We start from the raw sequence: 21,867 nt of genomic DNA, 5'->3' as shown, positions 1-21,867 counted from the left end.
AGGAGCACAGGGAGAGAAAGCACACTTCAGCTAGAGGAGGAACCCGACCCTGAAGTGGGAGGAAACCCTGCCTGGAGCCCATGACAGTGGGAGATTAATGGAAGGAAAGCAGCCTCTTCCTTCTCTTAGGGAAACAAATGGATGGATATCATAGCAGGGCATGGGATATGTCTCTCCCTGCAGAGCTGGGCGGTTAAGGTTATGATATGATTCATAAGCTTGGGACACGCCCCAGGCAGACACGGCTTAACTTCAGCCTCAGCACTTGCTAGGTGTGTGCCTGCCAGCATAGGACTTGTCTGAGCTCCATTTCCCCATCTGTGAAATGGCTGTAATCATGCCTCACAGTGCTGTGGTGGACCTAGGGGGCCTGGCACATTGTCAAGCGGCTTAGGATAGACCTACGAATATAGCAGGAGAGTGATAAGGACACTCGGGGTCATTGGGATGTTTCAGCATCTTTTTAGATTTCATGCTGTACATCAGCACATCAGGACCCATAAGGCAAGAAGGAAGAACCTATAAAGACGTTCTGTTCCAGAAAGGTCCAGGCCAGTGAAGGGTGAGGAAGAGCAGCAGGTGGGGAGAGCAGTCTGGGGAGGCAGGTCTCAGGACTCAGATTGTTCCAGCCTGGCCTTTGCTTTCGGTGGCTTTTTCTTATGGGATATCAGGCCCACGAGTGTGGGGGCGGGGAGGGCAGGAGCACATTTTGTGTGTGAATATTTACAAAATGTGTGTCTATGTTGTGATGTTACTGATGATTGTGTCTTTGTATATTTTCTGTGATTAATATACACGAGCTTCATAATAAACCTATAAAGTGAATTTTGTGGTAAAGATTTTCTAGGGAGCTTGGGCCCCAGGGGCATGTGGGGCAGGGGTGGGGAAGTGTGGGAGGTGGGGGAAGGGCTTCACCCCACCAGTCTCCCTGCTCAGCTGCGCCAGAGCCTCATGACCATACCCTCCGGCCTTGCAGGAATGTAAAAACCCGTGCTGCAATGCCTCGAATTGCACCCTGAGGGAAGGGGCTGAGTGTGCCCACGGCGCCTGCTGTCACCGGTGTAAGGTAAGAGGCCCTTTTCCCACCCCACTGCCCCCAGAACCCCAGGGTTCTGATCCGACAGCTCAGTGCTCTGCTGTGGGCTAATGGCTGGGACTCAGCCTCCATCCTGGGGAAGTGGTGTCGGCCGAGTTTCAGGAACACGCAGCTGGGCTGACTCCCCGGATAAAGTTTACTATTTCCCGTACCGTGCCTCACTGGCTTCAAGTCATCCCAGAGGGCTGTGCTACCTGGAAGATGGAAGACCAACTTTATTTATCCATTTATTAAAACTTTATTTTATTTAAATTTAGCTAATTCACATATAGTGTATTCTTCGTTTCAGAGGTAGAGTTCGGTGATCATCAGTTGTCTATGACCCCCAGTGATCATTACATCACGAGCCTTCCTTAATGGGGTAACTGTCACTCAGTTACCCCATTCCACCCCCCTTCCCTCCAGCAACCCTCAGTTTGTCTCCTATCATTTAGAGTCTCTTATGGTCTATCTCCCTGACTTTGTTTTATGGAAGGAAGACTTTTTTTTTTTTCTCTTAAAGTAAGTGTTCAGAGAGAGTAGGGTTGATTTCATTTGGAGCTCCTAGTAATAATCGACCTAATTTTGATTAATATCGATGGACTTCTTATTAGCTGCCAGGGACTATGCAGAGATATATATTATATATATTATCTCATTCAATCCTCACAAAAGTCCCACGAGACGTCTATTAACATCCTCCTCACTTTAAGATGAGTAAACTGGGGCTCAGGGAATAAGTGGCTGACCCCCAGTCCCACGGCCAGGAGGGGCTGAACCATGCTTCCCTGCTTCTGGAGCCTACACGCCTAGTAGCGATGTGGAAGGTATTGCTACTCATTGCCACTATTGCTCTACAATCTCTTATCTGTAATTCTGAAATTCAGAAAATTCTAAAAACCGGAAAAAAAATTTCTTCACACATTTGGTGGCAAATTTTACCTGAATTGACATAATGACAGTCTTTTTTTAAGAAAGATACACTCAAAATGAATATTTCTATTGTGCTGCAGAAAAATTAATGTGTTTGATTATAAAGTATAACCCCAGGCCTTCCTGGGGCGGTCATATAATAGACACATGTAATGTGCGAATGCATATACGTACATATGTGTGTACACGTGTGTAATGTCTACTTTCTGAAATCTGAAAAGTCAGAACCCCGTCGGGCCCCAAAGTTTGGCTAGGACTCTGGACCTACGCTTCCATCCCCTACTTGCCAAGTGCTCGTTATGTGCTAGATACTGTTCCGGTGCTCTGTTTGAAGGCAGTCCTTGTAACAATCCCAGGAAAAGGTGGTTATCCCCGTTGACTCTGCGCTAACCCAGAGAGGTTAAGCAGCTGCCCCAGGCCCCACTGCTGGTTAAGGAGCTGCGATCTGAAGCCAGGCAGGCTGGTACCAGGTGCATCCTCTCCACCTCCCTCGTGCTGTGGTGGTAGAGACACGTCCTGCCTCTTCCTCCTCCACGCATCACCAGGGTCTGCCCTGGCAGCCGAGGCTCTGTGCTTTCAGCAGACTGTTCAGCGGGGCCATTCTCTGCCTTCTCTCCTGGGAAGGCCTTGTGGGTGGTGTGGGGTGCCCTGGGAGTAGGGAGGGCCTCTTCTCAGATGTAGCTTTCCTTACAGGCCTGGGGAAACTCCCCATCTAGTTTGACTCCAGGGTAGACTTGGCATCTCCCCGTGGAGGTTGTGCTGGGTGGAGTCCTTTGAGGCTCGGACAAGGGCCGGAGAATAAGCATGGACAATGCCCATTCAGTTTGGTTCTCAGAAAAGATTCTCTAGAGAGAAGTATGTGCAGAAACATGAGGCTTGGAGCCCGACACCTTCCGTTCAAATCCTCTGGTGCAATCTGGGGCTGCCTACTAACCATGTGAGTCTAGGTTCCTTATCTGCGAAGTGGGAGGAGTGTTAATAACACGGACCCACTGACCACCCAGGGACACGGGAAGACTCAGATGGGAAACTTCGTCTTTTTACCATTGCCCACTGTTGCGCTATCGATCAGGTTATTATTTTATCTCCACCAAGAGGCAAATGACAGCATCTGGCTCATGGATATTGTGAGGCTCACATGGGATCAGAATGTGTAACTTAGCCCAGTGCTTGGCTCAGTAATGGGGATATATTGCTGCTCAAGTGCTTTGTAAACTCGGGGGTGTTGTGTGAATGGTGTGTGTGTGTGTGTGTGTGTGTGCGCGCACATTCGTGTGATTCTATTAGTGGGCCTGGCTCTTCAGCCACTTACTGACCAGTAGACTTCTCAATACCTCGCTTAACCTCTTCTGCCTCAGGTTTCATCATCTGTAAAATAGGGATAACTGTATGTTATGCAGAACTCTCAGGAAAAGTAAATGAGGTAATATTCTTACTGGCCATTAAGTGGGAGCTCCATAAAAGTAACCATTCTTACTAAAGCACTTAGTAAACTGTAAATTGTTGCCTAAACATTAGTCTTACCTAGTTCTTAAAACTGCTAAGAAGAGGAAATGAGCTAGCATCTTTGAAAACCTTTAAGTCATTATTCATCTTAAAAGGCCGATGATGGTTGAAGCTAATGAGGTCATGCGAACGGTGCCTGGGATAATGGAAAAGGGAAACTCTGTTCCACGACAGGGATGCCCACGAGTCCTTTGCTGGTTGGGTTGAGGACATGCAGGAGACTGACTGTTTTTTCCCCTCTTGCTCCTCTCGGTTCAGCTGCTAGCGCCTGGGACCCTGTGCCGTGAGCAGGCACGGCAGTGCGACCTCCCAGAATTCTGCACGGGCAAGTCTCCGCATTGCCCCACCAACTTCTACCAGATGGACGGCACCCCCTGTGAGGGCGGCCAGGCCTACTGCTACAATGGCATGTGCCTCACCTACCAGGAGCAGTGCCAGCAGCTGTGGGGGCCTGGTAAGGACTGTCCTACAGAGCAGCCCTCCTCCCACCCCACCGCTTCCAGGCGGCATCTCTAGATACTACCTTTCTACTTCCCCTTGACTCAGTGTAGACCTTCAGAGAGACAGTCAACAGCATTCTTCCCAGTTCCTTGATGCTTTAAATCCTCAGAGCAGGTAAATGGACAAGAATAACCCAATAGAAAAATGGGCAGAGGATGGAGACAGAAAAGGAAATGCAGGTGACCCTTAGCTGCAAAGTGAAAAGATATTTAACCTCACTTATAGTAAGTAGAAACAAATTATAACTACGATGAGATGGGATTTCTCTAATCTTGGACTGGCAAAGACTCAAACAGGAATATAATAATCATTATATCATTTTAATACCATAACTATAATAATAAGAGTGGTAATAATGGAGTGTGGAGAATGTGAGGAGACCTATAGGTACAACCCCCATGGAAAGCAATTTGAAGATACCAGAATTCATGTGAACTTCCCATTGGACCTGTATCTTCATGTATGCGAAGATAGATTTAGAAGGATACTGAGGTAGTGTTAGTGATAGCTATAGGACCCTAGATGTCCTTTGGTAGGGACCAATTAAATTAATCCTGGTATACCCATGTCATGGACCCCTCTGCAGCTGAGTAAAAGGAGACAACTCTGTATGTACTGAATAAAACCATCTCCTACAATAAATTAAGTGAAAAATGCAAGTTGCAGAATAGTGATTAGAATTGCTGCCATTCTTTATTCGATAGATTATCTCTAGAAGATACATAAGAATTATTTCTAGAAGAGAGATATGGTTATCTTTAGAAGATACACTGTTAGTTGTGATTACTTCTCTGGGTTTTGGGGAAGTAGGAACAGGAATGGCTACTTAGAAAAATACATACTTTATTTCTTTAAAATTCTGTGCGTTTAGTATCTAATTTAAAATCTGAAATGGAACATGGCTTTTTCATTACAGAGAAGGCTTAGCACACAAACCTCCCACAGATATAACACCTCAGTATGGTATAAAGAACTGACATAAAACCTTTTTCTATGAATAGGTCTTGATGAGAAGTTGGGGGTGGAACAACTTGCTGGGGGTACAGGAAGAAGGACCCGACCATTCCCTCCCCAGAAATGTTCTTAACCCCATGACTTTACCAAAGGCTAGCTTTGTACTTTGGGGGCTTCTGACTTCACCTAAAGTTGGCTAGTGTGCTGATAAATGTTTTTGCCCACCCAGGAGCCCGGCCTGCTCCTGATCTCTGCTTCGAGAAGGTGAATGTGGCAGGGGACACCTTTGGAAACTGTGGAAAGGACATGAATGGGGAACACAGAAAGTGCAACATGAGGTGATGACCTTAGGGCTAACTCCAGAAGATGAAGGGTGACAGGGCCATTTCTGCTCTGTCCTCACTCCTGCCCAGATCAGCAGCCTGGGCCTTTAAATAATTGTCAATTGCCTATTCCAGGCCCGTTGTTAGACAATGTTCTATTCAGTCTAAGGAAGTCAGTCCACAGTGTGGATGGCAGCACTTCCTAGAGAGCTGGCTACCCTTCCTTTTGGGACCTTACAGTTGAGCAGGGAATCAGCTCTCTCGGGTCATTTCTGTGGGATGCTAATTATACCCTCTTCTGAATAGCCTGTCATTCATTCATTCATTCATTCATTCTTTCATTCATTTCAACCAACCATCCACCCATCTGTTGAGCGTTTGCCATGTGCCGGGATAATGCTAAATATGTGGGACTGTTAATTAACAATACCAGGTGATAACAGAACTGTGAAGAGAGCCACCCAACCTGGTCTTCGTAGGTCAAGGTGGTGTCCCAAGGGAAGGTTCGCCTATACTGAGATCTGGAGAAATTATCTAGTTGAACAGGATGGGGAATGGTGCGGGCACATGGAAGAGTAGATAGATGAGCAGAGAAAAGCTGGTGGTAGGAGGAGGTGATAACAGTTTGATGTAGTCAAGTATGATGTTGGGGTACAGTGGAGGGGGTGCTGCTGACAAATGAGCCTGGATGGCTGAGCAGGAACCAGATCATGAAAAGCCATGAAGGCATGATTAGGGCAGTTTGAACTTTGGCTGAGAGGAGTTTGGAAATTGGACTCCAGTGGAGGCAAGACAGGAGGCAGGGAGATCCAACCCCTGGTGTCTAGGTAGAGAAGGATGGTGATGTGATTTAGGGTTAATGTATATGAGGGATGATTGACAGGGCTCAAAAATCACTTGAACCCAGGAGCAGGGGAGAATGGGGCATTGGGGCTGACACCAGGCTTCTGGCTGCAGCCCCTAAGTGCAAGGGGGTGGCTGGAGGATAAGTGGACAGTCGCTCAGGTCAGACAGTTGTCTTTGCAGTAGAGAGGACTTCCCCAGGCTGGTTTTCCGGCCTAGATCTACCTGTGGACAAGGATCTTTTTTTCCTGTCCTGAGTCTAAGCTCACATGAGATCTCTCCTGCTGGGTTCCTAGAGCACACACAGCTCCCTGGCTCCTCCCCTCTCTGAGCTGCTCTCCTGGTTGAGAAAGACCAAAGCTCTTCTGTGCCTCAGCTCTTCCCCTGCCTCTGATCCACCTCCTTCCCTCCCTCCCTCTCTCTCGGGCTCAGAGATGCCAAGTGTGGGAAGATCCAGTGTCAGAGTTCCGAGGCTCGGCCGCTGGAGTCTAACGCAGTGCCCATCGATACCACCATCATCTTGAACGGGCGGCAGATCCGGTGCCGGGGCACCCATGTCTACCGAGCTCCCGAGGAGGAGGGTGACATGCTGGACCCAGGGCTGGTGATGACTGGGACCAAGTGTGGCTACAACCATGTAAGTACTGCCTCACTCAGGGGAGAGAGGAGTGACTGACAAATCTGAGCTCTGGAGGGAAGGTGCCTGGGCTCTAATCCCACCTTCCCAGCCTGCCCGAGCCTCAGTGGCTTCCTTTTTTTTTTTTTTTTTAAAGATTTTATTTATTTATTTGACAGAGAGAGATCACAAGTAGGCAGAGAGGCAGGCAGAGAGAGAGGAGGAAGCAGGCTTCCTGCTGAGCAGAAAGCCCGATGCGGGACTCAATCCCAAGACCCTGAGATCATGACCTGAGCCGAAGGCAGCGGCTTAACCCACTGAGCCACCCAGGTGCCCCTCAGTGGCTTCCTTTATAAAGCACGTTAGCAATAGCGTGACCCGCCCCATAGAATTGTCATTAGGATTAAATGAGAGGATCCCTGTAAACCACTTAGAGTAGCTAGCTTGTATCACTTTTTTCCTCATCATAAATTATTATATGATTTATGGAATGGACTAAACTCTAGTCCAGAAGCCTGGGGAAAATAAGGGCACCTATTTCATAGTTAACTGAGAACAAAATTATAAAAAACATGTGAAGCACTCGCAGAGCTGACTGCTGTCACCTTTGTTATTTTTAAGGATAATATTAAAATCAATGCATATGAGTATATAACAAGGTAACTAACATATAACCGACACATTAATGTAGAATGTAATAACATATTTATTATATTAAATATAATGTTTTAAAAATGTAATGTTTGTTATTTTCTCCTGGGTTACAAAGGGAATAGCAGAACTTAGTTAACCGTCAGGTTGTCCTGGTTTTTCAGGTCATTTTCTTTTTTTTTTTTTTTTAAGATTTTATTTATTTATTATTTTTATTTATTTATTTATTTATTTATTTATTTTAATTTGACACAGAGAGAGAGAGAACGCAAGCAGGGGGAGTGGAAGAGGGAGACGCAGGCTTCCTGCTGAGCAGGGAGCCCAACATGGGGCTCAATCCCAAAGGCAGACACTTAACGACTGGGCCACCTGGTTGCCCCTTTTTAGGCCATTTTCAGTTTTTCTCTGTAATAAATACCCAAAACGGAGTTCATTTTTGAGTCCCACATGTTCTAAGTGTAAAAGCCCCGGTTCCTGGTGGCTAACCAGCATCCCTTCCGTTGGGCTCACAGTTTGGTTTCCTCCTCGTTACAGATTTGCTTTGAGGGGCAGTGCAGGAACACCTCCTTCTTTGAAACGGAAGGCTGCGGGAAGAAGTGTAATGGCCACGGGGTATGTGTGCCCAGGGTTCTGGGGCTCCTCTGCGCCAATACCTGGGGGGGGGACAGGCCCCTTGGGGGACCAGAGCCCTCCAGGGTGCTGACACGTGTGCCCTTCCCTCGCTCCAGGTCTGCAACAACAACCAGAACTGCCATTGCTTCCCGGGCTGGGCCCCACCCTTCTGCAACACGCCCGGCCAGGGGGGCAGCATCGACAGCGGGCCCATGCCCATCGACAGTGAGTATCTGGCCTGCACAGGGGCTCTGCCCACTTCTGTGAAAAGGGGTGGGTGGCATGGTGCAGACAAAAAAATGAGTCCGCTCCATTGTCCTGACTTTGTAGATGCGGGAACAAAAAGGGGGGCTCAGTGGGAGAGCGGCGGAGGCTGGCAGCTCGGTGTGGGGCTCATCTCAGCTGTTCTTTCCCTGATTTCTACTGAGGAGGGTGACACTCCTTGAGAGAGGGAGAGACCAAGAGGGATCCTGGGTTATTGAATAATCTCATCTCATCTTGGACTATGGGGCTGGTGACCAGACCTTCTCAGCCACATAAAAAGAATCCTGAAGGGACGCCTGGGTGGCTCAGTTGGTTAAGCAGCTGCCTTCGGCTCAGGTCATGATCCCAGCGTCCTGGGATCGAGTCCCACATCGGGCTCCTTGCTCCGCAGGGAGCCTGCTTCTCCCTCTGACTCTGCCTTCCACTCTGTCTGCCTGTGCTCGCTCTCGCTCGCTCTCTCCGCTCGCTCTCTCTCTGACAAATGAATAAATAAAATCTTTAAAAAAAAAAAAAAAAAAAAAAAAAAGAATCCTGAACCCGGGGCACATTATAGCGGTTCAGAGTCCTTGGATGAACCAAGCTAAAAATGGAGAAACAGACATGTGGAAAAATTTACAATTTTTAGGGTAAATCACAGAGATTCTAGCCTTTTGGTTTCCAAGGGTTTTTTACTTTCTTTTTTTAATAGCAAAGTACTTTTATTTGAATGAAGTCTTTTAGAGAAGAAACCCCAATATATAAAATGGGTAAAAGTAGTAATATCACAGGTGTATATATATTTTGTTCATTTAAATGTGTAATTTGTGAGAACACTGAGGCAGCTTTGATGAAACCAAATATGAAATTGTGGATTATTTGTGAGACTTCTAGTCTTTGATCAGTCTCAGCCTCTCAACATTTTGGGTTGGTTGCTTTGCATCCAGAAAAGTCCTATTCGGGCTGAAAATTAGTGATAAGTAATAATAGAACTTGAGCTCCTCGTCTCAAAAGGAACTCTCCAATTAAACAGAAGGAACTGGAGAAGCTTCATTATAAGGTCTGCACAAAGCCAGTTGACCTGACTGTTTAAGCCAATATTCGTGGTTTCCCAGTGGTACCTAATGTGTGTGTTTCATTATACTTCTTTACTTAAAATAAATAACACAAATTAAATGTAAATCAAATATCTGAAGAAGAATCAGGCCATTGCTGCAGCCTGAACAGCTTCTGAATTTCTCACTGGGGTTCTGTTTCTGGAAGGTGTTGGTCCTGTGATAGCTGGAGTGTTCACGGCCTTGTTCATGCTGGCGGTCCTTTTGCTGATCTACTACTGCTGTAAACAGAACCACAAGCTGGGCCAACTCAAGCCCTTAGCCCTCCCTTCGAAACTGAGGCAACAGTTCAGGTATGTTGGGGTGCCAGAAAGGACTTGGGTCCACTTGTGGGTCATAAAGTTTTTTGTAAGTAACATGTGGTAAAAGCAAAACAAAACAAAAAACCCTAAACAAAAAACACCCTGTGGTAGTGGGTCTAATTCCGAGAAGGCAAGTGAGACATCCATGCCGCCATCTTCTTTTCTGCCCTGCTTTACCACCATGGCAAACGTTACTAGTTGATCTTACTCTAAGTTCTCTCTACTAGTGTTCACGTCAGAATCCTCAGCAGAATGTCTCTAACCAGTTCCAGTTGGAATACAAAATGAAATCTATTTGCCATCCTCTTTGTAATTGTCTGGATTTCCATTTCAAAGAGAAGGAAACTGAGGCAACCCAGATGAACTAGCCAGCCTAAGTCAGTCACAGGGGTGGCTGGACATCCACTCAAGACAAAGGCCTCCCCCCCCACCCCCAGCAGTTCACTCCTTTGGGTCCTGGGGGTATGTGGTTTCTAAGTCCCCTGTTAAATTATACTTGTTCTGGAGAGGATTTTAAATCCCAAGCCTACCTGGATGGACGCCTGAGGGAATTGGTGGATAGCTGGTGACATCCTTGTGTCTCCTTGAACAAGAAAGTTCACAAAAGGGAAAAGAGGAAAATTCTGTTTTGTGAAAATTCTGTCAAGGAAAATTCTGTTTTGTGAAGGTCAGCTCTCTTTCCTTGAGAGTTCTCTACTGGCCATACAGTGTCTGCGCACGTAAGAAGCAGGGGTTCAGGGGGACTAATCCCACGTTGTCCAGAGCAGACATGGGGGGATTTAGCTTCTTACTGGCCGTGCTGGGCCAGAGGGAATTCAGACACTAACCCTCGATGAACATTCCCCTTCTTCCTTCTCCCCCATCCTTGTTCCTAGTTGTCCCTTCAGGATGTCTCAGAACAGTGGAACTGGCCACGCCAACCCAACGTTTAAGTTGCAGACGCCCCAGGGCAAGCGAAAGGTAAGGGCTTTGCACCACTGAACTTGGCTGCTTTTCCTTTATCCCCAGGACCCTGCTGGATGTTCCTAAGAGCTTTCTGTGGGCCTGTGGGATTGGTAACAAAAGCCATTTTCTTGGCTTGAGAGAGATTCTGCTGGTTCTCACATCCCCTCAGGACTTTAACGTTTGCACCTGACCCCTGGGCCCCTGGGGGTTTGGTACGTCAACACGTCCTCCCTTTGGCCCTCGGCCATCCCGGTGAGACGTGCAAGGGCTCTCTGAGTTTTGCAGCATATTGAGGGTTCCTGTTTCTCAGGAATCCCTTGTCTCATGCATACAGGTGACCAACACCCCCGAGACCCCGCGGAAGCGCTCCCAGCCTCCTCCTCGGCCCCCTCCCGACTACCTGCACGGTGGCTCCCCACCTGCGCCATTGCTGACACCGCTCAGCAGGACCGCCAGGAGCTCTCCGGGGGCTGGGTCTCAAGTAGAGCGGAAGGAGTCATCCAGGGGGCCTCCTCCAAGCCGGCCTGTTCCCCCGGCCCCAAACTGCATTCTCTCCCAGGTAAGCGGATTCCCAGCAGCCTTGGACTGGGGCCGTGCTTTCAGGGCCGCCAGCAATAGGGAATGGCAGGCTGCGCGAATGGGACTCTGAGACAGGAGTGGACTGCCTTCCCTGCATTCTGAGAAACGCAGGGAGCACCCACAGTGGGAGACTGGTGACCGTGGAGAAATGGACTCCCCAGGCACCCCCCCCCACTACAGAGGATTTCCTTCTGGGTTGGCCTTTTTACACCAGGCCACTGCCGCCCTTCTTCCCACAATGAACCTCCCTCAGTTCCCTGTGCTCTTCTCGGTCTTGGCAAATGCTCATCTTCTGCCTGGTAGCCTCTCCCCCCACTTCTGCACGGCCAGCTCCCGTTCATCCTCAGATGTCCTCCTAGAGGCCACTTCCCCCAAGAAGCCCTCTCTGACCCCTCAAGCCTGAGTCTGGTGCCCTTGTACTTCTCTCATCATAGCGCTTGTCCCACCAAATTGTACCTTCTCCTAATTGGGAAGTCTGACGGGGGATGCTAATTCAAGGGCAGGTCAAGGATCAGGGGCCCCTGGAAGGTGTGAGTCACCTGCCAGCAGCCTCTTATCTGGTCTGTCTGTGCTCGAATGGCTCCCACTGCATCTTCTTGCAGAATTTCCCGCATCAGAGACACATACATTTCCCTGGATGGTGTTGAGCCTAGTGCCTTCCAGAGCCATCCTATGTGTTCTGGGGGTGACCGCTCAAGTGAGATGGGCAACTTATTTATTTTCCTCCTGGGACAGCTTTTGTTGGGCATGGTTAGGGGCTCCACTGGGGCCTGGCTGACCCTGCAAGGTTGGCCCCAGCTCTGGGAGGGTCCCCTGGACACAGGGCTGCGCCACAGTTTAGCAGAGCCGAGCACGTCAGGTTTGCTTCTGTGACGTGAAGCTGCTGGCCCCCCATTTTTCTCCTCTGAGACAGGAATGGGATGGAAAATGGTCATGCAGAAAGGGAGGGGAAGGCCTGGCAGGGAGAGAGGAGAGGGGAGAAGGGAAAAGAGCAAGAGCGCAGAAATGAGGAGAGGAGGCAGAGTACATTAGTTGGCTCGGGGGCCCTAACTGAGTCCCACCGACCCCCTGACCAGGGGCTCAAAGAGCAGAAAGTTATCTTCCCCCAGTTCTGGAGGCTAGAAACCAAGACCGGGCTGTCGGCAGGGTTGGTTTCTTCTGGCTCGCAGGTCAGGTGGTCACTTTCTCCTGTGTCTTCGGTCAGTCTTTTCTTTGTGCCTGATATCTCTGTGCCCAGATTCCCTCTTCTCATGATAGCCGTCGGGCTGGATGAGGGCCCACTCTCATGGCTTCATTAAATGTAATTGCCTCATTAAAGTCCCTGTTTCCAAATACAGTCTCATTCCAAAGTCTGGGGACTTAGGGCTGCAACCTAGGAGCTGGAAGACCTGGGATTTAATCCAGGTCTGACTCCAAACTCTACCACCCTGTGTGCCAGCTTCTCATTTGGGCCCTGGGGTTCCCCCAGCTGAATGAGATACCACCCTGCCTTGGGGGCACTCATGGTCTAGATCTCAGCTCCACTGCTTGCTAGCTCTTCTATTCCCCAGTGGGCAGCCGTGAGCAAAGCAGACACCAGCTCAGCATCACAGGGCTCACATTCCACTGGGCAAGAGATCCCAATATGCGTAGTTACACTGGGGATCAGTACTGAGAAGGAGAGGGTCGGGGTCCTCAGAAAGAGAGTTTTAGGGGGACTTGACCTATTCTGGGAAATCTAGGAAGTCTTCCCTGAGGAGGTGACCTCTAGGGGAGAGCTTTTTCCTGGTCCAGAGACCTGCCAATAGGGAGCTCCTTTGGGCCCAAGGAGCTATGAGATGAGGCTGGAGAATCAGGAAGGGCCAGATTGTGCCACAGACTCCAGTCAGGGCTTTTCTCTACATTCCTTGGGAAGGGGGCCGTGGTGGGGCATGGTGACATGATCCACTTTTCCATTTATAAGGATTGCTCTTTAGGCTACCTTTTAGGCAGGAGCAGGGTGCAGTGGCTGGGAGGAACCCCCAGCTGCTCCTGGGGCTGTTAATCTTCTGTTGTGCCCTGGGTAGGGATTACATAGGTGTGTTCACTTCATGATTATTCATCTAGTTGTACATTTATTATTCACATTTTTATATGCATGTGACAGTTCAGCTCTAAAACACAGGTTTTAAAAAATGGAAGGTTCCCTCCAGCTGCAGTATAAATCGCTGATGCGAGGGGCTGGCACTGGGTGTGTGGACACGCTAGTCAGAAGGCTTAAATGCCTCCCAGAGGAGAGAGGACGGTAGCCCGGAGCAGGGAGTGGCAGGAGTGCTGGATCGAAGCTGACGGGAGATGCGTAGGAGAGAAAACGGATGGGACTTGGGGAACAATTGCTGATTCCCCCCGTGTCTGGTTCACGCAGCTTGGCTGAGGCTAGAAACCAAGTGAGCAGTGGCCCAGAGCGTCTCATGACTGTTCCTGCCTCTGGCGGTGCTGGCTGAGGTCCCTGGTTGAGCCCAGCTGGGTCTGCAGTGTGGCCTGTGGCAGGATGCTGCTGCGGGAGGCCTGGTGTTGCCTTGCCCGCACGGCTCCCACCCAGATACCCGCTCTGCCCCGCGATTGCTCATTTGGCACGGCAAGCAGCTCAGGAACACAGTATTTCCCACAGCAGCCTGACATCTGCTCGCAGCTGTTGCCTTCCCTCAGAAGGTCTCTGTCCCGGCCTCCAGCAGCCCCCACCATTTGGCAGCTGTCTGGGCTGGAAGGGTGGGGGCTTGCATTGTCCTTGGGGGAAGGGACGGAGTTGGACAGCGTGGCTTTTGGGTTACAAGACTCTGCTAGTCTTCTGTTCTTTGAGCTTTAGTGTCTGCTCTGTTTTCTGATAGATGAGAAGCTTCTTTCCCAAAATCCCACTTCTCTGATTTGCTCCTACCCGCTCCCTTTGCTTGCCTTTTGGCCATTGTTAGGCCTGCTCGGGACCTCAGGAAGGGGAACAATCAAGGGCTTTGGGCCCCGGAACTCCTAGTGCCTGAAATTGTCTTCTGTCTCACACCTCACTGTCTTAGGGATCTGTGCGTGGTGGTATGGTCCATTCTTCACCCTGTTTAAGGAAAAAAAAAAAAATTGATTGCAGAAGAAATACATATTTGAAGAATTTTGACTAACTCAGAAATTTATTTTTTAAAATATTTTTTGTTTACTAATTAGAGAGAGAGAGCACGAGCAAGGGGGAGGTGCAGAGGCAGAGGGAGTCTGATGTGGGGCTTGATCCCAGGACCCCTGGGATCATGACCTGAGCTGAAGGCAGGGGCTTAACCAATTGAGCCACCCAGGCGCCCCTCAGAAATTTATTTATTCAACAAATATGTGTTGAGTGCTTACTGTGTACTAGGCACTGATCAGTGAACCAAACAGACAAGGACCTCTGCCCCTGCTTCTGGTCTTATGGCAGCTGGAAAAGGCAGAAAAGAAGAAATAAGTAAGTTGTATGGTATTTTGGAGGAGGAATAAGTGATACATATGCCCCCTCCAAAAAAAGGGGATTGGGATAAAAGGGTCTGGGAATCCTGAAAGCTATGGTGAGGGGTGTTATAATTTTAAGTAAGGTGGTCAGGGAAGACCTTATTGAGAAGGTAACAAAACAAATACAAAAGCACAAAGTGAAGATCCCATTAATTGTACCACCCACAGAAAACCAGTACAGAAAATATGTTTTCTTCTTTAAAAAATTTTTTTTTAATTTACTCAAGTAATACACATATATGATCATGTTAAAAATAATCGAATGTTCCCCTGGATGACCCCCTCCCCACTCACACCCATCCCTAACCTCTGTTATCAGTTTGGTCTGTACTCTTTCTGACTTTCTTCTGTACATTTACATTGACATTGGGCTGGGGGTGATGGAGGGGCAAGGTGGTGACTTATTCTACATAAGCCGTCCTCTCCGACTTGTATGTCAGTTGTAACGGCTCTCTACCATCATTCCGTCTCAGCTGCTTTACTGCTTTACTCTTTTCAAACACCACTTCATCTGTCACTGTATAACTTTACTAACTTGTCATTTGCGCTCTTTGTGATTGCCTTTGCTGTCACAAACCGTGTTGCAAGCGACATCCTTGCAGTTTCGTTCTTGGGCGCCTATGCAAAGAGCAGGAAGTGGAACGATCAGATTGGAGAATGACCATTTCTCATTTTAAGGCTTTTTCCTAAAACTGTAGACACATGCACGCAATTTCTTTTTCTTTTCCTTTCTTTCTTCTTTTTTTTTTTTTTTTAGATTTTATTTTTTATTTGACCGAGATCACAAGTAGGCAGAGAGGCAGGCAGAGAGAAGGAGGGGAGGCAGGCTCCCTACTGAGCAGTGAGCCTGATGCGGGGCTCGATCTCAGGACCCTGGGATCATGCCCTGAGCCGAAGGCAGAGGCTTTAACCCACTGAGCCACCCAGGAGCCCCCACAATTTGTTCTTAAATAGGGCCATGCAGTATATCTCTTTGCTCCTCTGATTTGAATCAGTAATATTTGGGGAGCATTTTCTTTCAAACAGGCCCTTCTGGCCTTCGAGTGAGGCTTGTGGCTTTCTCCGCAGGATTTCTCCAGGCCGCGGCCACCGCAGAAGGCCCTCCCAGCAAACCCAGTGCCCGGCCGCAAGAGCCTCCCTCGGCCAGGCGGTGCCTCCATCCTGCAGCCCACTGCCACTACCCCTCTTCAGCCCCGGCCTCTGAGAGCACCTGTCCCGAAGGTGAGTCTTTAGAAGTATTTGGAAGCCCTCAAGGCATAAGTTGGGGCCACGGGGCTCTAGGAGGCAAGAATGTGGTTGAGAAAACAGACCAATTCCTGCCTCTTTTAGCAGGGGTGTGAATTTCCGGAGCAAAAGCCAAGGACAAAAGCTTAGTGTTACTTGGTACCTGTATGACTATCCTTTAAGTTAGCGCTAGACTTTTTTGGTTTCCTATGAGAGGTGAGGCTTAGGAGGCTGAACTATGTGGCTTCCGGACGGTCTACAGCTCTCCTGCTGAATGACTCTGAGCCACTTGCTCTTGAGCCCCGTCAGGCTGCTGTAAAGGTCAAGGCAATTCGTTTCTGCCAGCTTATGGGAGGCGATTTACAAAGGGCCCCTCTTCTAACTTCCCTGGAGCTGACGTTTTCAGGCTGCCAGTCCGGGAGTCGGGGCGGAGGGGAGGAGGCGAGAAAACTGGCTGACTGCCCTGGGCTCCCGCCTGGGAAGTCTGCAGGCTGACCTGCAGCTGGGGCCCCCACCTGGCTTCTCGCTGGAGGCTTGACAGTGGGCGTACAGACATGGTGACAGACTTCTGTGGGAATCCATTCTTACCCGAAGGTCATTTTATCCTTCTGACCAGCCGAAAGCCCGAGCACAGCTCCCACTGACTGCACCGGCCAGCGCGTACTGATCCCTCTCTCTCTTTCTTCTCTGTCTTTCCACAGTTTCCTGAATACAGATCACAGAGGGCTGGGGGGCTGATCGGCCCAAAGACCTAGACCCCTCTGAAGGAGCTTCTGCCTTTCCTTGAGGACTCTGAACCACCCCCCCCCCCCAGAGGATCCTGGCCATGGAGTCTGGAACAAGCATGTCTGGCCGCCTCCAAGTCCTTCCTCCTCTCCTTCCCTCCTCCCAGAACCACTGCATCTCCGGAAATCTCCTTCTTGACTCGGTGCCTCCTTGGCTTCCTGGGAGGCCCAGAGAGACTACTATCCGATGGCATCAAAGCATTGTTTTGTGCAATATACTGCCCTGGGGAAGGGAGGAGAGAGCACGGAAGAGGATGAATGGCAGCTTCTTCTCCAATCTCCCTCCTGCTGGCCCGTCACCTCAGAGGTGCCAGTGGGGATGGTCTGGGCTGTCGGAGCTGGTAAGCCCAGCTGGGAAAGGTCCTGTTCAGCCCTTCGGCCCAGGGCTTGGGTTGGAGAAGCCATCCATCCACGTCCTATGCCTCAGAGCTTTCCACAGCTTCTGTCTTCCTTCAAAGTCCCAAGCTAGACAGAGGCCGGATGCTTACTCATCCCTTTTAGCTCTGAGATTGAGAGGGGTCAAACCAGCTTCCACCGCGGCCCTGCCCAGGGCTTGGTTGAGGTCACCACTCCTGGGTCGGTGCCACATGTGACCAAGAGAAGTCCCCTCCCCTCCCCCTCTCCCCGAAAGGCCCCACCTCCCTTACTTACACGGGTCCCCCTGACTCTGACAGGTACTATTGTGGGCAGTGTAGACAGCAGAGGGAGCACCGGGCTTGGGCCTCCTCTGAGCCAACGCCAAAGGTTGTGGCTCTCAACTCGGAATCATTCTTCGTTGCCTTTTCTTTTCTTCTCTTTCCAAGTGCTCGGCACTTTTGATTTCTCCTTCAGAGATTTCTTCCCCGCTCTGACCTACCTGATGTGTGGTGAGTGGCCTTCAGCACTTCAGCCTCTTGGAGACCTGGTGCTCGCGACCTACAAGCGAGGAGCCTGCTTCAAGGGTTGGCCACTGGATTTGCCATGTGGTTCTAAGAGTGTCTCAAGAGCATCGAAGCTTTATTTGCCATTGTGTTTTGTGGCCTCGGCAGGGTGAAGGTCTTACCCTCTACTCCCTGATGGAAATCTATGGTAGGTCCTCAGGGATGGATGGCAGCAAAGGGGCCATGGCCCAGCCTGTCCCTAGGCCTGGTCATATATTTGAGGCATGATCATTGCCCTCTGAGCAGAGAGCTGACCTGTCTCTAGAGATCTGTAGAGAAGCAGCCAACTGTCTTGATGGAACAGAATCGGAGCTGGGAACACCAGGATTTTTATCATCCACTTCCTTGTGTTCTTTCCTCTGGTCACTGCCCTAATCTGACCTTTACAGAAAGAACTTGGAGCAGCTGTGGAAATGACACGCCAATGGGTACTACCTGCCTCCCACCAACCCCCCCCCAGCCCCGGCGCAGGGAAGGAAGGCTATGTGGTGCTCTGCTAAAGTGGACGACTCGTCACTGGAGATGTTCTCTGGTGACGGTCTCCCACCCCCAGAAGGGTGCTGTGCTGTCCCCACCTCCTGCAGTGAGCCATTGTTCACTCTTGAAAACCTCAATGCAAGGAAGAAGCTTGAGCTTTCACTCCCAACCACCAACCCAGGGCCCCCTTACAGTTCTCTGCATACAACAGGTGCTCAATAGATGTTCTCGGGTTTTAGACTAGTGGGAGATTTGGCATACGCACCTGGGAACACACATGGGGTAGATTTAGAAAGATCTCAGGAAAATGAGGTTCTTTCCCCTCAGGTAGATTGTTACTCATGCCTCCATCTCCCAGACTTGGGCCCTGGTTGATCCCCAGAGCCAGTTTCCACCTTCCTTGCTGCCTGATTAGGTCAGGGGACAGCCTTCTGTGTAATTGTGTAACTTCAAACGCCCCAGGCCTCAGGGTTGGGTCCCTCAAAAGTAAAGGTGAAAACACCTTGGCAAAAAAAAAAAAAAAAAAAACAGACTTCTACCCACCCGCATGCCTCCCAGACGTTCCTGTGGTATGTCCAGCTTTTCTCCCAGACACGAGGAGGTCGAAGGCTCTGAAGTGAAAATGCCACAGCCACTGTGGCTGCATGAGCCTTTCGAACCTGAAATCCACCCTCCCTGCATCCGTACCGGAAAGAGCCCTGGGTTATATGTTATTGTTTTTCTGTTTTTGTCTTCCGTTATTTTAATACCACCTCCACCCGTAAAACTGTACTGTGAACTGGAAGGAGGTTGAATTTTTAAAATTTGATGAAGACTTTTGGCAGCGGGCTCTATTTACAGTTTCAATTCTGGCTATGTTCAGGGACTAGGAGTCGCCATTTTGGCGGAGGCTGGGGAGGCTGCCCGGGAGCAAGAGCAGCCCTTGCGAGGTCCCTTTGCCCTCCTGTGCCCGAGTGCTGCTTTGAGGTGACAAATAAAAACAAACACAGCCTTAAGAGGGGCTTTATTGGAAAGGCTTACTGCAAGGAGGGGAAAGGGAACTTGTGATCCGGGCATTGGCTCTAGCAGTAGGGAGACTGCTCAGGGGAGCTCCTGCAAGATCCCACGAGCATCTCAAAGCTCAGAATGAAGGGGCCTTTTCTCTGATCGCTGGAGTAGACTTGGCCAGAGAGAACCGCAATGGGGCCGTCCTTGTGCTCAGCCTCCCCGGGAAGGGGCTGCTGTGTGTTTGGTGCTGGCTCAGACCTGAGTGTGGGTCCAAGTTCATGTGGGAAGAGGAGCCCAACTAAAATCTGGTGGAGTCAACCTGCCCTTTGTTCAGATGGAGCTGGATAGAAATCTTTTTAAACACTAACTTAGCCTGCCAGTTTTACAATGGAAATGTTTTCCTTAAGAACTGGGGAGCCATCTCTGAAATGTAAACCTCAAGGGGCTAGCACTCCTGTCTCCCTGTCTCTGGGGGATTTTATCCCAGGTGCCTGACTCCAAGTTGTAACTACCTACTTGCCATTCATTCTTTTTAGCCTCGTTGACTTTTCCCTAAAAGGCCCTTTTCTGCCCCAGCTCTGAGATGCTTGCAGATCTTACAGGATTGGGGGAGCCCCTTCTCCACACTGCAGTAGCCCCTTGCTGTCTCTTGCAATAGTCTTTTTGAATAAAACCTCCCCTCGCCTATGTCCAAATTTGTTCTTATTTGGCAAAGGGTATGGAAGACTTGCATATTTCACACTGGGGACCAGTTCTAAAGTCATGATTGTGTTAAATATGTGTATAACAGCTCTGCTGGACACCCAAGGGAATGCCAACTGGAAAGGTGCCCCATCCCTAGGGAAGCTTGCTAAGAGGGGTTCTGTAGAATCCAAGCCAGTGTCCCCAAAGTCACCCTTCTGTGTAGCTCTCTCACACCATCCACTGTGTGTACGTATGTGTCTGGGATCTAGGGCAATGTGAATTTTCTTTTTATTTGGAGATCGTTCACGAAAAACAGATCCTTTTCTCTCTTGTCCGCCTATTAATTGTTTACAATATTTGTACATCTATGCAAAATACTTGAATGGGCCATGGTGCCTTTTTTCCTTGTTTGTATTTAATTAAAATAAATTGTCATTTGAAATGCTCTCTGCTTTGGCAGTTCTTTTTTGTTTGCTTTAATCTCCCCCTGCTCAGCCTGGGTAGGATCCATCCCATGAGGACGCGGCAGAAGAGTTCCCACAAAGATCATCAGTCCACCTGTCAGATCTGAAGCCACAGAAAAGCCCTGGGTTTTCCCATGACCAGTTGAGGGGGCTGTTTGTCTCTGTCCCTGAACATAGGCTGGTCTCGTTTAGTTGGGTCTTGGGTCATAAAGGCATGAATGATCTGGGATTCTCTGCTGTGTTTCTTGTCTTGCTACACTACTGTGTTAGGAGACAACCAAGATCCTGTGCTCGCCTCCTCATCTTATTGCTATAGGTCAGATGCACATCAAAGTCGGGGGAGACTTGCTCAAGGTCTGCTGGGCTGGGTGGGCAGGTACAGAGCGAAGCCTGGGGTTGAGTAGGCTTTTGGACTCTAGATCCCTGTGTGACAACAGCTCACATCCAGTAGTGCCTCCAACTCTGCAAAAGGACCTCACCCTTTTTCTCTCATTTGATCCCCACCTCAGTTCTAAGGTTTTCCAAGAGAGAACATAATAACCACGAGAACAGGTTAACATCCACTGAGTTTTGAGCTGGCATTGTATCCTACTTTCTTTATGTGAATGATCTCATTTAATCCTCACAAAAGCCCTGAGAAGTCTTTGGTATCTGATTCTATTTTTCGAACTTCTCAGGGCTTTGAGATTGCCTAAGGATTTCAAAGGCATCAAACACAAATGCTTTGACTACTGCAATGCCTGCTCATGAAATTAGCCCCTTACCAAAACACTGCTGCCTGCTTAACACCATCATCTAAAATAGCCACCAGTCCTAGATTGGCCAGCCACAGAATGCACAAAACCTGGACAGACAGACCGAGGTCCACGTCCCAGCTCTGGGGCTTACTAGATGCGAGAGAGTGGATGAGTTCCAGAACCTGAAGCCTCTTTCTGCTACACTGTGAGAGATAACCATGGGTATAATACCTCCCTCAAAAGTGCTGTGATCATCACCCCGTGATAGCACCCACCTGTTCCTGGCACAAGCCAAGTGCTCAGAAACTGCTATGGCGGTTTTAGAGTTGCTCTTCCGGACAGGCTGGGGGGTTCATTTAATTCTGATCTAGACTGAGAGCTGGCCCCCGAACGTTTGGGCAAAGAAGGACTATTGGAACAGAATTGTCCCTACATTCAATAAATGTTTTTAGGAGTGCCAACTAAGTGTTGAGCAGTGAGAATAAGCAGCAAATAAAGACCAACTCCCATGGGGCTTCTGTCTACACAGGGGAAACAGCACAGATCACAGAAAAGAATAAAGTAGTGCCAGCCTTCTTTAGTCCTTCCGGGAGATGTACTGCCTGGTGGTTAAGACTCTAGGCTTGGAGCCGGATATCAACTTTGAATCTTCCTGACTGCATGACCTTGGGGGATTGCTTAACCTCCCTGTAACCCTTTCCTTGTATATAAAATGGGGATTTAAAAAATCGTATCTACCTTGGGGATTTGTGAGGACCTAAAAGAATTAACATGAAGCTCTTAGTACTGTGCCCGGTTCCCAGAACGGGCTCAGGCATTAACAAGGGATGAATATTTTCAATGGACTATTCCCCAAACGGTCTTTCCCACTGCAGGGAGGGGGTGGCTGCAAAAGCTACTGTAGGGACTTA

General features: G+C 49.2%; 1 protein-coding gene across 3 annotated transcripts in view; it reads left to right on the top strand.

Annotated features, from left to right (window-relative positions):
• ADAM19 (ADAM metallopeptidase domain 19) overlaps positions 1-20,202 on the top strand; it is an 80,120-nt gene extending 59,918 nt beyond the window's left edge. For all 3 annotated transcript variants that reach the window (XM_045079615.1, XM_004737722.3, XM_045079616.1), the window contains 11 exons: positions 977-1,066; positions 3,773-3,968; positions 5,199-5,307; positions 6,568-6,772; positions 7,937-8,014; positions 8,131-8,239; positions 9,518-9,662; positions 10,547-10,631; positions 10,951-11,175; positions 15,747-15,899; positions 16,604-20,202. In XM_045079615.1, the coding sequence (XP_044935550.1) occupies positions 977-1,066; positions 3,773-3,968; positions 5,199-5,307; positions 6,568-6,772; positions 7,937-8,014; positions 8,131-8,239; positions 9,518-9,662; positions 10,547-10,631; positions 10,951-11,175; positions 15,747-15,899; positions 16,604-16,657 (1,449 nt within the window). In that variant the 3' untranslated portion in view covers positions 16,658-20,202. The remainder of the gene's footprint in view (positions 1-976; positions 1,067-3,772; positions 3,969-5,198; positions 5,308-6,567; positions 6,773-7,936; positions 8,015-8,130; positions 8,240-9,517; positions 9,663-10,546; positions 10,632-10,950; positions 11,176-15,746; positions 15,900-16,603) is intronic.
• The last annotated feature ends 1,665 nt before the right edge of the window (positions 20,203-21,867 follow it).

This window comes from Mustela putorius, unplaced genomic scaffold (assembly GCF_011764305.1).
Source record: "Mustela putorius furo isolate JIRA1106 unplaced genomic scaffold, ASM1176430v1.1 tig00000407_pilon_pilon_pilon, whole genome shotgun sequence".
In the NCBI taxonomy this organism is placed as follows: Eukaryota; Metazoa; Chordata; class Mammalia; order Carnivora; family Mustelidae; genus Mustela; species Mustela putorius.
This window is presented reverse-complemented; position numbering and strand designations above follow the sequence as displayed.